The sequence below is a fragment of the Empidonax traillii genome, unplaced genomic scaffold (genome assembly GCF_003031625.1).
Source record: "Empidonax traillii isolate 1590-97213 ecotype Southwest subspecies unplaced genomic scaffold, ASM303162v1 scaffold229:size1690559, whole genome shotgun sequence".
Lineage (NCBI taxonomy): Eukaryota > Metazoa > Chordata > Aves > Passeriformes > Tyrannidae > Empidonax > Empidonax traillii.
The window spans coordinates 763,251-781,692 of NW_020955422.1; the positions used below are offsets into that span (position 1 = coordinate 763,251).

Sequence of the window (18,442 nt, forward strand, 5' to 3'; positions counted from 1 at the left end):
TTTAGTCTTTTACCTGCTGCCAGACATTAATGCTTACTGGTGGTGGCAGTGCCAAGTTCTACCAGACAAATTGTCCACACAACAGTGACATTGAATGGTCACTTGCCGTAGCTTTTGTGTGCAATTATACACATATATTATGTGTGTATTATACACATCCAGATGTGTCACAGCTGTGCACAGGTGCACCTAGATTAGACCTTCTCTGCTTATGAGCTTCCTATGATGAGGGCCACTGACACTATAGCAATTAATACTGTCTGGTCCTGGGGGAGCTGAGGAGAAAACTTGTGTCCTAATAAGCTGTTCTGACACTGCCAGCCAGCTCCTTGGATCCTCTTTCTTGGAGCTCCTCGCGTGTGTCTTTTGTGAGAGAGGAGAAAGATACAGCAACTTCATGTGGCATAGCGGTTGGTGCTGCAACCACAAAACCACCTTATCTGGCTTCTTAATATCAATTTCCTCGATCAGATTGGGACATGGTCTGGAAAAGGGTGAAATTCTCTGGCTGGCCAGACAGCCTGTGTGACCCCACTTCTTAGGCTGTCTTCAAGCTAACTTCTTGCCAATTAATCTAGTGACTTGAAATAGTAAATTTAAATCAGCTGTTCTAACATACAGTGTCATATAGAACATCTCCCTGATATGTGGTGGAACCTTCCATATATCTGAGGGCAAGGGACTTGCCTTCCTTCTCTCCTTCACAAAACATTCTCTTGTTGTCAGGAATAAATGTCAGAATTTTCCGTGCAGCAGATATACCCGGTCTTTTTTTCCTTGACAGCTCTGTGTTTATTTACATCTACGTGTTGACATACTTCTGAATAGTTTTAGTAACAGATGCATTTATATTATTATAATATGCATTATGCATGATTTTATTATAATAACTTCATTTTTATTGAGGAACTCTTTAAACTTTCTGTTGGTATTTTTCAGTTTTGTACTTGTTCTTTTTCAGTTTTGTTTTACTCAAATTTGTATATTCTAACTTATAAAGTAATGCTGTACACCTAAATAGGCTGTAAAGGGGGAAATGCCATCTTAGTGCTGCTAGTCAACCTTTTTCTTTAATTTTCCCTGCCTTTAACTGCTATAATTCTAAAGCTAAAAGCTCCTGACAGAGTGTTGTGAAAAACTGTGAAGTATCAATTAAGCCTTAAATGATTCCTTTCCCTTCTACAACTGTACTACATAAGCAGGAGTTTCACTTGGTTTCATACCACCACAAACAGTGTTCAGCAGCAGTTCTGTTTTAGTCCGGTGAACTAAATGGGCATTGTCTTCTCAGAGCATTCAGCTTGTCACTACTGATAATATGTGAGGTGCTTCTGCACCAAATGCAGTCTTTATGTCTGAAGCTTTGATGCATTCATAATGCTGAGCAGTATTTACTAATTCATAGGAGACACACTCTCTCTTTATAATTAAAATCTGCTGTTTTGTACAGGGATACATGGTGACACAGTGTGCATGACATCATTAATAAATTTGTTTCTCCTGCCCTTGTTTTCCTTCAAGGCCAAAGAGTGCAACATGAGCACGTTTTCAGTTATTCTGACAATAGGAGGACGTCTCCCATCCAAACTGTTTTGCAGAAATACTGGATGACTGCTTTAAATGTCATACTACTGAGATAGTAGTCCTGCCTTGTCTTCTGTCAGAGTTTTTCCTCTAAGGGGGCAGGATTTGACAATCATCCCATCCCACATTGCATCCAAGTTTACAAGCCTGCAAGTAAAGCAAATCAGGAAAGGCTTCTATTATGAATCCCATAAAGGGATTAGAGGTGGCCGCAAAATTGTTTTGTTTTGAAATTTTAAAGTCTTCTACCTTTTCTCTCTTTCTTGCGGCTGCTATTTGCTTTCTTCTGTACCACATGATGTTTATTTGACATGCTTCCACCATAAAATCTTCAATGCAAGAGTTGCTTTATACTACAAGTGCAAAGCACTTGGGGAACTTGGCTAGAAATGCTTAGCAGCCTTATAATCTAAAAACATTCCCTCTTCTTCTCTTTTCAAGAGATCATAGAATCAGAATGGTTTAGATTGGAAGGGACCTTAAAGCTCATCTGGTTCCAATGGCCCTGCCGTGGGCAGGGACACCATCCACTAGACCATGTTGCTCAAAGCCCTGTCCAACCTGGCCTTGAACACTTAATCTCTCTTAAAATATGGGATCACACAGAATCACAGAATGGTTCGGGTTGGAAATCATCTGGTGGGTCATCTCGTCCAACCTCTCTGCTCAAGCAGGGTCATCCTAGAGCACGTGGTACAGGATGGATAGACATTGTAATGTCAGTTTAATTACATTGCAATTCAAATCCATCCACAAATACATTTTGTGCCAGTTGACCTTCACTGTGGCATCAGAAGCAGGGTTTTTTCGGTTTTGTTTCTACTTGTTCTGAAAATTACTGATGCATATGCTTTTATGCTATAGTTGATACCCTGGGACTTCAGGGAGTAGGAATTGTATTTTTTGTTCCATGACAGTCAGAGCTTCAAAAGTAATTAAAATAAATACTTTCATTATGGATAAGCCTTTTATGGAAATATGATCTCATCCAGGCATTTGCAAGACAATGCAAGTCAAGTAAAAAATCCTGGGAGTTATGTGACTTTGAAACTATCTCTACAGTCATATAAACTCCTTCTTTAATAAAAAAGAAAAAGGAACAAAATGTGATTTACAGTCCATACCAATCAGTAAAAGCTGATTTTCAATTTTGTTTTGCACTGGAATTGCTTTGTAGTTACTAGGAATTGCTCTGTAGTTTTGTTTTTGCTTTCCCTAAAAGTGATGTCAAAACCAAAATGTCATTGCTCAAGAAAGCCTATCTTTCTTTTCCTTATTTTTTTTTAAATACAGACTGTTTGAGTTAATGTCATGAGCAGTTAAGCAGCCTATGGGATATACTGTCTGGAGACTCTGTGTTTTTAGTGGATCTGAGTGATTAAGCTTGGTTTTGTTTGATTGGTTTTAATCCCATTTTTCATCCTGTAATTTAAAAGAGAAGCCTGCTGTCTTCCTGTTTGTTCCACATAAATGGGAAAACATGTAAGTTAAGTGTCTGGATCATTGCCAAGACTGCAAATGAGCCCTGCAGCAGTGCTGATGGGAATCATAGCTGAGAGCAGTTTTGTATGTTGCTCAGAGACTGTGTTTCAGAACTCTCAAATGACTTGTGAGGGAAGTCCATAAGAGTGGAGCAAGCTAAGAATATACTGGCTCATAACCCTTGCTTCTGTCATTTGATTACATCAAATCATATGCCCTTTCTCTAGCTAATAGGTTCCCAGATCTTCTTTTTCTACAAAAAGTAGCAATCAAAACTTAGTAGTCTTTTTGCCGAATTTCCCTTTTTTTTCATAGCAAGGATTTGATCATCACTTCCTCACTGCACTTGATATCTGACCTTTCTATCATTCACCTGTTACTTGCAGGTTTTTAGCATATATATATGTGTGTGTGTGTGCGCGCTAACTTTTCATAATTCGGCACTCTAAAGGAGGGAAATAAAATTAAAAGAAAAAAAATAAGGGGAAGAAGAGATTTGGAAGAGCAAGGGCTTAAAAGAATGCCTAAACTTGTGTACTTCTATGTATTGTAGTATATTGACTTCCAGGTTTTGATCTCTGAAAAGGATTAGATAATAGCACACTTTACAAAGCCAAGATGGGACAAGAGAGCAGAAAATCCCTTGAAGCAAATGAGGTCTTACAAGTAGGGAAATTCAGGACACACAAACCACTGGGTAAGATTAGTCATGTGCCTGGCTGTCCATCAAGGCTCTTAGCATAAAAAGAGATTTGTCAGTGAGAGGTGAGAGTTGTCTATCTCTGGGTTTCTAACTGTGTTTAGAACTGTGTTCTAAACCTGTGTTTTACACAGCAGTGTCTGGAGAGTATAAATCACAGTCTTTTCCTTAAGTAATGAATATATTTTTTAGCCAGCTGTTGAGCTCTCACAGCTATTAGAAAATTTCAGGTTAGTTAACAGCTGAGAAAGCAAGACCCAACAGCTGACTGTGAGGTTGGCCAGTAGCTTAGAATCCAGTTAATGCCAAACAAAATTGTTTGACTTTGGAGTGTTAAATTTTGTAGGTATATACTGAGTAGCAGATGAAAATAACAGCCCTTAGATACTTATTAACCAAATTAAATTATTGAGAGTTGTTGCAATTGACCACTTACTTTTCTGTTATTCTGTAGAATTTGCTCTGTTGACATGAAAAGACATCACAGTTTCTTCTCACTGGCACTTGTCCATGTACCAGTAAATGCTATGGATTGCAGAGAAATTTATGGAGTTCATATCAAGAAATCCAAAGCACAGCATTCTTAATTGTTTTTAGTTAGAATTATATTTATTTCTCTGGCAAGTTTAAGTGCTCTGTAGCTCATATCTCTCCTTGTAATACTGAGGTAGGCTGTGTAACACTTTTAAGATGAAAAAATCCATTTTGTCCATTTCAAAGAAAAGAGAAACCATAGAGAAGAAACTTGGCTGAGAAAGTTTGCTTTGCTCTAAAGGTAAATGCTAAGTATCTAAAAAAGAGTTTCTAGTGCAGGACTATTGTACTTCTGAAGAGTAGTATGCCCTTTTTTATTGCCATTACTTCTAGTATTTATCCACACTATTTGGCTTATTTTTATGAAAGACTGAGAGCCAAGGCAAGATAATACATACAGACAGTGGTAAAATTGCCATTACACAGTGGTTTCCTGGGAACTTTTTATAGTAAAATCATCTTCTGTAGTAATAAGATCAAGCTCCTGATAGGTATTTTATTTACAAAATGAAGCAAACAATCAAACAAAAAAACCTGAACAACCTTGGAGTAATGTGTGACATCCTGTAGTGAAATATGTTTTTTTCTGATGAGAAAAATATTTGTAAAGGTGGTGTGCATTTCAGTGTGTAGAAACTTTTCAGTCTGACTCTTAAAATGCAGAGAAGGTTATTTATGTCCATTTCCAGGAACATGTCACACTCATCCATGGATAGGCTCTTCTGTACTTTGCTTTTAGCTAACAATCAGTAATGCTAACTTATCTGATGCCCCTAATTTCCTTGTGAAGCAGAGGACAGTAGTTTTTAGGCGCTGAGAAGTTGTAGAGACCAAAACATTAATGTTAATGTGATTGGTATTTGCTGGTACACTTATCCCAGGAAACTCATACTATTTCAGACCAAGCAAAACAATCCCTCTGTGAGGCAGGAGGGATTGAAAAGGAGGAAGGGAAACATGGAGGACATCTCCAGACACTAAAGGCATCGCACTTTGCCCCACTAGATGTGGTAGATGACATCACATTCTCACTCTCCTTGTCTTCGAAGTAAGGGGCTTTTAGTTCTTATTCCTCTATTGGATGGGGCTTTTAGTTCTTATTCCTCCTGCTGAGTTCAAGACAGGACAAGCCTCCCATCATTAATTGGGACTTATGAATAGTTTTTTAGATGCTCATTATCAAATGACTGTAATACGCTTACTGGAAATATCCTATGCTGGGAAATCCTCATGTCAGGCAGTAATTAGTGGCTTGTCTCACATAATACATCTTTGCCTCTTAAGTAATAACTTGTATTGTAGGCACTTTTCCTTCTTCCTTTGTTATACTAATAGAAATAAATCAAGGGACTGATTATAAATCATTCAAAGCCTGTGGTTAAAATATAAATGGATTCTGACTATGGAGTCCAAGGCCAGAGTTGATCACTGGATTGTCTTTCTTTGGTGGTCATATGTAGGAGACAGTAAGAAGTAATCCATTGAGTGGTACCTCTGGGGCCAACAAATGCAGCATCTCAGCTGGATCTCCTCTATCCCAGTAACACATGGCACTAAGAAGCTTCTGATGCCTGCTCTAAAAATTGGAAGGAGCTGCGGCTAAAAGCACATGAATGGGAAAGGGAGACAATAACCAGTGACATTTAATTTTTTTCTTTCCTCTCTCTCTTTTGTTGCAAGGTCCTGCTCTGTATAACATATACCTCTACATTTGAACTGAATGGGAGTTCAGTGCTGAAGATTGCTGAGGTAAGTGCCTCTGTCGTACCATGGCTTGTGTCACTTAACTCTTCCCCGCTACCTAGAGCATGACTTTCTTACATAACCTAGAATTGAACTAGTCCAAAACATAACTACCATCCTAGGGACTGATATTACCGTATTTCTAGTGTGAAGAAATAGTTGCAAGTTGGGCAGGTTTGACGGGCTTGCATGGGAAGGCACTTTTGGAAGTGGACCAATAATAGTATGTTACAGTGTTGCACATTTACTACTCATATTTACTTTACTTTGCTTTTTGTCTTTATAAAACAGCACTGTGCTGATTTCTTACCTGCTGCAAGTCTATAGCTAATGAAGTTTTTCCTCAAGAGAGGTGTATAAGCCATAGTGTGTCATGTTAGCAGAAGTGTCTCAGTGTGCTTTGTTAGCCTTGTGTGTATCTTTTTTCTAATACATCCAAGTAAAAGATTTAAGCAAGCGTGCTATTAGTCATTGTACTCCCTTTATTCCATTAGATTTTAGTCTGAATTAAATTGTATAGGATCTTTGGTTGTAGAAAAACATACCTGCAGGTATGTTAAGTAAACCTTTATAGGTGGGTGATATTTTTAGTACATTTTGTAGCAAGCCACGGAGTTGTTTGTTCAGGTGAGAGAAGATGCACAGGAACACTTAATCCTCCTGTGCAGCACACACTGTTGTGTGTGGAATGTATTATAAAATTATATTATTAACATGGTATGGGCAGAGGAAATGCCCATGAAAAAATGTAAAGATTAAATACATGTCCTATACTCCAGGTGTTTGTAGACATTTAGAGACTTGTTCCTTCTCAGATTTTTGTTATTTTGGGTGGGACTTTTGTAAAAAAAGAAAAATCCCATGTGAAAGTAGCTCAGTTTACCTGAATATTACAATACTTTCCAAGTTTAAGAATAAAATTGACCTTGAATTGTTTTACTGGAAGCTGAGAATGGGGCTACAGAGATAACCAGGAACTGAAGAAAACAGCTTTGATTTTGTAACAAATGGGCTTTAAAAGTCCACAGTTCATGTGTATGACATATGCAGGATACAAAAAGGTAGTAATTATTCCAGATTAGCACAGCTTTGGTTTCTCCTTGTGCTGGGTGAGACTGTATAGTATACCTATTTTTGGAGATCATTGTAAGCCCCACCTGCAGATGCTGCAGCAAGGATGAACTGAATTGGTGTTTAAGGCAAGTCACAGTTTTTTAAGTTTCACTAAACCCTCTTTATGTCAGTGTCCCAAACCAAAGAAAACAGATTATTTCCGCTACTGCAGTTTTTCTCAGTGGACTTTCTAATATGCAAGGCAAAATTTGATGAATACAGCTTAGTGCATCTCTTTGCTGTAGGCAAAGAGCTCTAGTTTAAACTAAGTACTTTCTGGGAAAAATATTTGGTGACTCTAAACCCTTCAGATTTCAATCTTTAAGAGCACTGCCTTAGTCTGGGGGGAAACGGTCAATCAGTCATGTTCTGTGTGCTGTAAGCTATATCAGAAGTCATATTTTCTGTTCTCTGTGGAAATTTGGATAATAACAGGGCTGTTATTCATAAAAAGCATCCTGGAAAATGGCAGTTGTCTCTCATAGATAGACATTAAACACTGCTGTTCTTGGTAGCTGCACTTCACTTTCATTCCCAAAGGCTATTCTGGCTCTTAAAAACCATAGCTAGTGTACTGATACAAATTAGCACAGTGATGGTTCTTTTCTGTTTTGGTGAACAAGAGCTCAACAGCAGGCAGATGAGATGTGCCAGCAAAGTAAACAAAACTCATTTCCTTCAGTGAATTGGAACAAGCTGTAATACAGAGTGTGCGTATTTCTATTTGGAGTGTTTGGAGGTACAGTTATTTTCCCCACACTCCTTGAGAAAATACTGCCTCAGTGACTGCCTAGATCATTCCAAACAGCAAACCCTACCAGGCACATACATGCTTCTTTCTGCCCAGGTTTTAGGTAAGGCAAAGACTTTAATAGCTGGAATCACTATGCCTTTGTATCTGAATTCTGCAATGCATAAGCAGTAGGAAACAGAAAATAATTTCTCAGTTTAGCATTTGATTAACCTTCTGACTTGCTCTAAGGGAAAGGTGGCAGAAAGGAGCTTTCTGTTCCAGTACCCAAGCTATTTGACATTTTTTTTCCAAGTCAGTCCCTTAGTTCCTTTTCCTAGCCTGTACTCTGTAGCAAAGTGGAGCCACTGCAGAGTTGGAAAGGTGCTGCCTTTGTTACTGATAGAAGTCTCTGAGGACTATCTCTGAAAAACAAATCTGCAGTCTGGCCATTTTGCACTGCCTGATCATTTGCAATTCACGTGTACAAAATAATGGCATTCAAAATCTTTCTGAACCTTATCAGCTTCAAATTAAGAAAGCATCCAACATGAAGAGTATTATAATTTGTGCTTAAGTATTAATAGTATTGAAAATAGATTAATAGTATTAAAAAAAGACTAAATCTTCCCCTGGGCACCTTCCCATGCTTGCCTAGACACCTGCAAGAAAATTGAGTTTGTGTTTTCTTGTTTTTATGTGTATGTTTGTTACTCCCATGTACCTTTTGGTGGTTTGTTTTGTTTGACTCTGTTGTGTTTCATTAGCTAACCCTTCTGTGTTTTGCCCTTAGTTGTGTTTTGCATGCCATAGAGCTGGAAGTCCCCGAATGCATGAAATGATCAAAATGTCCATTACACACCTCTTTGGAGCCCTGAGCTCTCGCATTTTTACTGATGCTTCTTCATCAATGGCTTTTCAAAAGGTATCTTGCCCAGCCAATTAGAACACAGACCTTCTGTAAGATTGGAGCTCAAGTGGACAGTATTGTTGCTTACTAGCTCGCATGGGGAGGGGAGAGAAGGAGGAGATATCAACCGTGCTCTTTCCAGAAAGTCAGCCTACCTTTAAGAATGATATTTCATCAATTAAATCAGGCACTCTAGAAGAAAACTTACAGCTTGAAAGAATAATCTCAGCAGCACTGGAATGGTTTGGCCTCTGCAAAGGGCTGTACATGGTTAACAGGCTTTTAGGGGGTTTTTTTGTTCACTGGAGTTCAGGTGATAGCTGAATGATGGGCAGGGTTGGTCCAGGCCTTCTTTTAACTTAGAAGACCATCTTCATCACTGACCTTAAACTAAATAATATCCTTTATATATTTGTGGTGAACTTAGAACCTCAAAAAAGGGCAATGAGATGTGCTGTCAGTTTGGTCCCTTATATCCTTCAGATGCATACAACTAACCCATTCTACTCTGTTGTCAAAGAAGATAATCAGTCTCAGGTTGTCATTTGCGTAGTGTTTCTTGCATGAAGTAACGAGCAACATACATGCACTTGAAAATCTCTGGGATACTCTCTCTCTCTTTAGTTGAGAAAGGGAAAATAAGGCAAGAGCTTTCATGTGGGATGTCTTGAATCACTGAAGATATAGTTTGTATTCAAGAAAACATGAAAAATTGGGGAGTATTTACATTGCAGACATAGACTTGCAGAGGGGTGGTTACAAGTAAGTATCAAGAAATGAACAATCAAATCCACATTTAATGAATTATCTACAGAGCGAGGCAAGTGCCAAAATCACTTGTATTTGACAGAAGGAGACTTTGCCAGTTTTGCCCTACCATTCTTGCAGCTGTGAGACTGAATTGCATGCTGCTTCTAGATGTTACTTACTTGGTTTTCCATACTGCTGAAAACTTCTAATGTGCTAATAAAGCAATAGTAAGGAAGGCTGACTATCTGCATGCGAGAGACCTTGGTATAGATACCTCCTAAAATGTGTTACTGGTAAGTTACAGTTCATATCTCTGTGCTGCTATCTTGTTTCCTCATCAGGTTTGCATTGAGACATATGTATCTAGCTGTCACCAGCGGAGCATTAACACCGCTGTGCGGGCAACCCTCAGCCAAATGTTGAGTGACTTGACTTTACAGTTACGACAAAAGCAAGAAAACATGGTGAGCCTTCTGGCATCAACAAATGGTTCCGTGTCCATGGCTGCATACCTTTTTGTTTCTCTGAATGCAGTGTGTTGTACTGGCTTGTTGTGCCTTACGGCTTTTATTTGACACTTCCGCAATTAATCCTGTTTAAAAGCTTTTTTTGGGCTCTGACCATGCCTGCCTCAGAGCAGTCTATGGGAAACTCAGCTCTCACATTGTCAGCTCCTTTGGTTGGCTGATTTTTTTTTTTTTTTAAATTTTTATTTTTTGTTCCCTTCCATTAAACAAAAGAGGCTTTGTTCTGATGTCAGGCTGCCTTGGCCTTTTCCATTCTTTTGTTTTCTTTTCTTGTTTTCCTAAGATCCTTCTGCTGGAAGTTTTTGCATGACAAATATTTACATAAAGATAACCAATTCTCAACTAAGGAAAGTGTAATTGAGATTTTTCTTCTACTTTTTTTTATAGAAAATAATTTTAATCTTGTGAAATTCTTTGCTTAGTTGTTAGCAAAACAAAAGTAATTCTATTAATTGCATTATTAGAATCCATAAGAATCCATAAGAGCTCTTTGAATGTGCTCCCAGCACATTTTCAGTGCAACTGTAAATGTTCTGGGTACATGTATTACATTGACTTTTTACATTTGTTTGTGCTGCTTTCTATAATATCATATTGTCAAAAAAGTACTATTTGTAAAAATCAGTTTCTATGTATTAGAAAATTTTAAGGACTGTAGTTGTGCAGATTATTTTCCTTACATCTGTTTGGGTTAAGATGATCCCTTCTATTTTGGATTAGTAGACTAGATTGCTTTTATCTCACTGAGCAACTGCAGAACAGAATTACTCAGTTTAGGTAAACTTATCTTCTGTTTGTGCTAAGTAGGTTCACTTTTACTAACCAAAATATTTAGCAAAAACCCCAAACAAACAAATACAACCAGTACTTTTGAAATTTCAGTTTGAGTCTGCAAATTTTGTTAGATTTTGTGTCTGCAGTTTTGTTAGTTCTTTTCTTAGCTGAGGACTAGGTAAAAGCATATGAGAGATGCATTTAAGTCCTGGCAGTTTGTTATTGATGCTTGAGAGAAGAATTTGGCTTGACCCCTTTGTGCACTAATAGGAAGAATCCTATACCACAGCTGAACCACATGATGTAAGAGGTCATTTCCATTTCCTGACTGCCATTAATTCTGTTGGTACTGTAACCTTAACAATGCCAATGTTCTAAACTCTCTAATACTCAATTAACTTTGGTTTCTAAGTACTTTGTGAAACTATGATTTCCTCTCAGTTATTTTCAATGTAACTTACATGCCTAGTTATTACTAAGTTGTTTTAGGTATAGGAGATCCCTTAAGAAGTTAGAAATTTTTGTTCAGCTCAATGAGATGTGAGTTCCTTTAATCTAAATGACTGTTAAACAGATCTTAAGGAATTTTAACATTTAAAAAACATTTTGCAAAAACTTCACTTAAAAAAACCCTAACAAACAAAAAGCCAGAACAGGTAGAGGACATGAAAGAAAGCTCTGCTGTTGAAATATTGTTTCTATGGTGTTTTTCTGCTCCTTGCACCAATTACACCACCTTTGTCTTTCTTCAACAGACAATTGAAAACCATGACACCCTGCAAAAATTCAAGAGTCAAGGTACTTGTAACACTTTTTTAGTGACTCCTTACACTCCAGCATTTTTATTCTTAACTTTCCTTTCATCAACACAATGCTGTTTGATGTCATGGGAATTTCACCTTCAGGTTTTCGTACCTTCTCCGTAGCTTGATATTCTCTCTGTTGCCTGTGGTAAGAACTGAGACAGCCCTGTTAGCTCCTGGTATTTTCAGTTCTGTCTTCATTTGGACCATGGTAATGGTATTGCATTCAACATTGTAATAAATTATTGTTCCAAGATGCTAACTTCTGTAATTAAAGAATTTGTACTCAGGAGAAAGTTTAAGTAAGTGGCTTTACTTCCTAAATTGAAATAAATTCATGGAGTAGGATATAGAATCTGTAAATGATTGTGTTACTATATTGCAGACCAAAGATACTGTTTTTATAATGACCACTTTTGAAAGCACATCACTATTGAAGGTGTGCTTACACTTGCCAAATAACTATTTTACAAGAGAATGTTTTTCTACTCCCCTTCTGGCTCAACTCTCAACATCTTCTCCGATAGATAAAAATAATCCCTGCTTTTGACCTCCTCACAGGATTTCTGCAGAACCAGTGTGAAGGGAGGCTAAAATATTTGAAGAGCACAAGCATCTTTTAAGATCAGAACCTTGTCAGACACCAGAAGCTGTGTAGGAGAGACAAAGTGAAGGGAGAGATACAGAAATTGGCTGCCATGTAGAAATACTGGAGCCTTTTTTATTATTTAATTGTTTACTTATTTTATTATCTGAATTGGATTTCAGCTAATCTTCTGTAAGTGCATGTAAGCAATCAGTGCTCTCTCCGGATTTAATTCTGCTGCTTTTGCATTTTGTGGAGATCACTTTCTAATTTAGGACTTTTTCTATTGCATCTTCTCTATGAATTTTTGTAGCCTTGCTCCTTGTTTAGAATCTCTGACCAGCTCTGAAAGTCCATGCAGTGAATTGAGGTTGTAATCCAGTTGCTCATATGTAATGCCTCTGATCTTTGTCCTTTTTGGAGGTACTTCAGTGGAGTCTCTTTGTGATGATGTTGTGTCTGTCCTCACTGTGCTCTGTGAGAAGCTCCAGGCTGTCATAAAGTAAGTTATTTCAGTTCATAATTTCAATTTATTACCTGGAGTTTGAGAGTGTCATTGATACATGTGATTGTACTGTTGTAGTTCTGGAATTAGAGAGCAAAGCTGTGGTTAAACAAAGTGTTTACTAGAGGAAGTATTGCTTATGATGCATTCATTTAATCCTTGCTTGAAATGAGGAGCTAATTTGCCTTCTTTGTGCACTACTCAGCTTTAAAAACTTCTGGTAAATCTAACCTGTAAGTAACTTCCATACAGCAGTGAAATATTTATCAAAGGAGAAGTTTTCTTGCTGGAAGCAACTGTCATAGAAAGAATAACAAGAGCCATGGAAAGACCTAACAGAAACTACATTGGGAACGAATTAATATGTCCTTCTTAGAAAGGCAGCATTTATCCAATGGAAATAATTTGCATTATCAAAGAATTCCTTAAATTTAGGAATATCATACATTCTACTTACTTGGAAATGCATGAGCATAACTTTAAAACGTGGTTATTATGGGCAGTAACAGAGTGTTATATGCTCTACAATTTTCAGGAACTTACAGAGCCAGAAATAGCACAGACATCTGTGTGCAGTTTTTCTATAGACTTTCCTCCCACAAGTGTCTCTAATTACAGCAAGATTTGAAAGGGAAGAGTGCCTTACTTATCATTATTTAATCAGTGTCAACATTTGGGAAAATAAAATCAAGAGTGCAGGGATGCCCTGTGCATGACCACGCAAGTGTCAACTCTAAGAAGATGATGATCTGCATTAACACATTGTAAGAAGTGTATCAGTTCCAGGCATCCACAGCTTTTTTAGTATTCTTTCTCATGAAGCTTCCTTTATGGTTATGGTTCTGACAGAGTTACTGGCAAGGCCCTGAAAGGTAGTCATGTTATCATGCAACTTTCTGCCTGTAGACATTGACTTCTGACAATTGTGATTGTCACCAAGAAAAGAGGAAAAAATAACCAGAAGAGAGCAGCCTAAATATGCTTCAGAAATTATCCAAGTCCAAAATCTTCTGTTGTCTCCTTTTCCTCTCTTTAAGGATTCCTACCTTCTCAAGTTTAGATTGAATTTGAGTAATTACTTCTGCTTTATTCTTCCTCTTTTCTTCACTGAGATTTTTTTTTAAAGTAGCAGATCACTGCATGTGGTCAGTACAAAATAAATGGGATGATGGTGATCACACCATTATAGATGGATAGAAAGAAGCAAAATAAATCAAATGCTGTAACATATGGTATAATTTTCAAGTGAACAAATATAGTTATTGTAGAAAATTAAATAATCATTGTTTTAATATGATGTGAATGGCATTTTTTTGCCAGTGACAATCGGCAACTTCAGCTTCTTTACTTGGAGTGCATCCTTTCCATGTTAAACAGCTCCTCTCCCAGCATGCACCAGCACAAAGGATTCACTGATCTAATATGGTGAGTACATCTGAAGACTAATGCAAATACTAAGTTTGTAAATATAAAAGGACCTTCTCCCCCAGCCATGCAAACAAACCTGTAGTAAGTCTCCAGATGTGAGCAGAGCTTGATGCTAACCTATCATCTGTTCTTTCTGTGCTTCATATAAGATTGGGTAGGATCTCCTGCTCAGCGAGCACATTAAAGCCTGGTAGTGAATTCGTATAATGAAGTCCAGTATGTTTATCCATAACAGAAAATCTCTTATGCTTTCTGCACTAGTTTGAATTTGTGTGTGGCATTAAACACAAAGGTATTCTGCTTGTCATAGGAGGGTACTGTACAGATTCTTACTGGTCTGATGCAGTAATACAGGAAGATAAGCAAAATTAATGTCAAATGATGGGCTGATGACCAGAAAAGCTTATGATTTGCATTGTGTAAGGGCTGAGGCTAAACAATCTTCATGATGCTTCCCCTTTAACCAAGAAATTCTCTTTTTTTATACACTTCACCAGAAAGGCTTGATGTCTTTGGTGTTCATGTATACCTCTAAATTGTTTGATACCATCACCTCAGAGCACCTTAAATAATCCTGTTCTTTCTTTTTATTTGAAAGAGTGGGTTTTTTATAGTCTGTGGATAACTGAGTCACAGTAATAAAGCAAGAATGTAACTAATATGCCATTCCTTGCAGTTTATGCTCATCTTGTGACTTTGTCAGGTGATTGTATTAAGGAAAGATATATGTGACTGTTAATGGCAAATGTGTTTCTTGTACTTTTACTCTGTAATTTTTAAAATTTAAGTGTTTGACTTGAGCCCAGTTCTAAGGATGGAATGTGTAATGGCACCCATAACTTCCCTTGCTGTCCCAGGAACACTAGGAAGACAAGAAACAGTTTAAACTGCAAACATCGTTTTGAATATATAGTAGTATAAGTACACACTAAACATTACCTGTCTAGTGAAATTGTGATCCCAACTGGTAGCTGTTGCTATTCTTGAAGGAGCTGTTGCCTAAATGTACACACAGGGCTTTCTCTCTGACTAGCACTTTATAGTCAGTTCTGAACAGAAGATAAAGAAGGGAGCAGAGGAAGAAGATTTACCTCTGTTCTTTTGACAGTGTTCTCCATAGTTTGATACAGATACACTTAGATAGGACTGAGATGCTTGGGGAATATATTGGTGTTACAACCTGTGATTACACCTACTTTGAGACAAGCACAGTTCTTTAAACAGTAAGTGTGAATTGATATGTTTTGAAATGTACCTGGTTGGAGAGAGAAATAAGCAGACCCAAAGTCGTTACCTGATTCTAATGATTAAAGCTGTTTTTCTCTCTGTGACTTCAGGAAGCTGAGCTGCTTCAGCAGTCATGTTAAGAGAAGCAACAAAAATTCTGGACTGCATAAAAATCTTGAGAAAATAAAACATATTTACCTGAGGATATATTTTACAAATTGTTACTTGTCATTCGGTGCTTGATTGAGGCACTAGCTTGAACCTCTGAGACATGGGTGAAAACCAGGTTTGGGACTCATTCTCATGCAGCACTTGGCTTCATAAATTAAGGTCTTGCAGACTGAAGTAAAATGTTAAGTGCATGAGTGCAAAGCTGAACTAACAGCTAATGGAGCAAAGTGCTGAGTTGGCTTTGACTCTGCCAAAGAAGAGCGATCTGCTGGTGTTGAATCACTTAACGTGAGTGCTCATGCAGAAAGACGGTTGAGGAAGGATGGTTATTTAGTGTGTAGTGGCATATGAGTAGTTATTGTGCACACTTTGAGTTATTGTGGACAGCTTTAATTATGTTTTCAAAAGCCAGGAAAACAGAGTCTCACAGCTAAGGGTGCTTACTAAAATACATGCATGTGCAGTTCAATGGTGGAACATTAGGTCTTCTAGTTAACCTAGATTAGTACTTGTTTGGTCAGATTTTTATAAAGCTCCGAAGTTGGACTGAAGAAGAGACACTTAGCAGTAGAAACCTAGAATTTCTACCTTGCAATCAAGTTTCTAAAGCACCCAAAGGTATTTCCATACGTACTATCATGCTGATGTTTAGAAGATAAAAAAAGCCTGGCATAATTTGTTGTTCTATCTAAACACTGCTGTTGACTGATCATTAAAACAAGAGTGTGTATCTCATTTAACCATGGGCTATTTTCAATCTGTTCCTGTGAGATTATTTTTTTCCATTTACCATCTGCTGCTTTTCTCTTTCTCAGGAAGCAACTGTGTCCAGCCCTAGTAGTAATATTGGGAAATCCAATCCATGACAAAACTATCACCTCTGCCCACAGCAGCATCTGTCTTGAGGCTGATTCACCTTCTTCAGGGCTCTCTGATCATGGCCGAGGTTCAGGCTGTTCATCCACAGCACCTGCCCTTAGTGGGCCTGTTGCACGGACCATATATTATATTGCAGCAGAACTAGTTCGACTGATGGGGTCAGTGGAATCAATGAAACCTGTGCTACAGTCTCTGTATCACCGGATTTTGCTTTACCCTCCACCTCAACATCGAGTAGAAGCCATCAAAATTATGAAAGAGGTAGGATAATCACGTGTGCAAATCCAGGCAGGTAAAGCAAAATGTTTATTTAGCAGTAAATGTTGCTGATATGTGTAAACCAATCCATTTCAAACGTTCCCACCTAGGGATGTTGCGATCGTCCTTTCTGAGCAGAACTGTTACATCAACACCACTCAGACAAATATCTTTAGTTTTATGAAGCCATAATAGCTCTATTTTTCTCCATAACACAAGTTACTGTGGCAACTCCATCAGTGCTTGTGCTGTGGTACTGCGTGGAGCAGATCCTATCACTGAGTCATGACTGCTCTTTTGGGTGAGATAGAGTATAATGAACCAGTTTCCAACTTCTTTGGCATCTTTCCCCACTCTCTGCTCTTGTTAGAAGGAAACATTTATCCTCACAGTGTAGTTTCCAGGCATTAAAGTGAATATATGTTTTGATTACTTGCCAGTTTTTTGAATTACAGTTTCTTTGAGCATTTTTTGAATAGCCACAAGGAAGCTGCTAATGGCTTAAGCAGCCATTTCAAGGCCAGTCCATTCTGACCTCTTGCCCAGTGCCTCTGAGAGCACTAGAGCTGGAGCACAGTGAGACTTGTTTGAGCACCAGCTGAAATCATGCACTCTTCCATTCCATATGGGAGCTTTCTTCTCATGTTGTGGAACACAAGGCAACTTATGTAATTTGTAGGAACAATGGTATCTCTTAGAGAGTTTTTCTTCTAGCTTATGCATACCTAGGCTGTTCTGTTTCTGAAGATCTCTCTTAACACCACACAGCCACCCACTTGGTTGTCTGAACTAGCAGTCATCCTTTCATTTGGTGTTCTCTCATTTTAAATAGTAGCAAGGTGATAATTGAAGTTTTAGGAAAAGCTTAGTCTAATGTTGTTTCCTGCAGGATGGATGTTGCCTCTTTGGGCTTATTAATACATGCTTGTTTGTAATGCTTTCTCCTTGTATTTCCTGGTGGGCATTAACAAGGACCTACCCAGCAGGTTGAGTCTGAAGGAGTCTTTGCATGACTCTATCATTTTGTAACTAGGTGACTGAAGAGAAAGGTTCTCTTTGGTATAAACTATAGTGCAAAATACTTACTTAGGCATAAAAATTCTCTTGTGTGCAATATCACTTGAAACATAGTCAAAAATGTAAAGAACTGGAGAGTATTCTGTATGTGATTCTTGCTGAATATTCTGCTCTTCTTTATTTGCTTTTCTGCTTTTAAAAACAGGAAGGGTAACTTTAATAAATACGACATCAATGTGCTGCTCTCCTTTTGCTGTGAGAAGATACAGTACTGCTGCCTCAGATTTTAAGGCTTGATAGAATTATGGCTTACTTATTGTATTTATATAATGCTTAGATAATCCTCTACTTACTTCTGTTTCCTTTCCTTTCAGATACTTGGCAGTCCTCGTCAGCTTTGTGATTTGGCAGGGCCCTGCTCTTCTGAGTCAGAATCCAAGAAGAGGTCTCTTTCTAAAAGGAAGTCCCATCTGGATCTTCTCAAGCTGTATGCTTTGTTTCCTCCTTTAGCCTCTTCTCTTTTAAACCTGTGCACACAGGGCACTTAAGCAGTTGTACTTTCAGGAGCATACCCAATAGTAACCAGGGTATCTCCCTGGTTAAATAAGCTGTGACAATGGAAAGGGGTAAAAGCTGGTTTGTCATCACTCTGGGCTTATTTGTAAAGGCATAGATAACTACCTTGTGGAGTTTGTAAAAATACCCAGATATGTTGTTTTAC

General features: G+C 38.0%; 1 protein-coding gene across 5 annotated transcripts in view; it reads left to right on the forward strand.

The window, feature by feature from the left end:
* ARFGEF3 (ARFGEF family member 3) overlaps positions 1-18,442 on the forward strand; it is an 82,159-nt gene that overhangs the window by 27,316 nt on the left and 36,401 nt on the right. For 4 of the 5 annotated variants that reach the window (XM_027888050.1, XM_027888052.1, XM_027888053.1 and 1 more), the window contains exons 5-11: positions 5,981-6,049; positions 9,888-10,010; positions 11,603-11,645; positions 12,660-12,738; positions 14,062-14,166; positions 16,383-16,707; positions 18,096-18,208. In XM_027888050.1, the coding sequence (XP_027743851.1) occupies positions 5,981-6,049; positions 9,888-10,010; positions 11,603-11,645; positions 12,660-12,738; positions 14,062-14,166; positions 16,383-16,707; positions 18,096-18,208 (857 nt within the window). The remainder of the gene's footprint in view (positions 1-5,980; positions 6,050-9,887; positions 10,011-11,602; positions 11,646-12,659; positions 12,739-14,061; positions 14,167-16,382; positions 16,708-18,095; positions 18,209-18,442) is intronic. The other variant, XM_027888055.1, reaches the window with a different exon arrangement.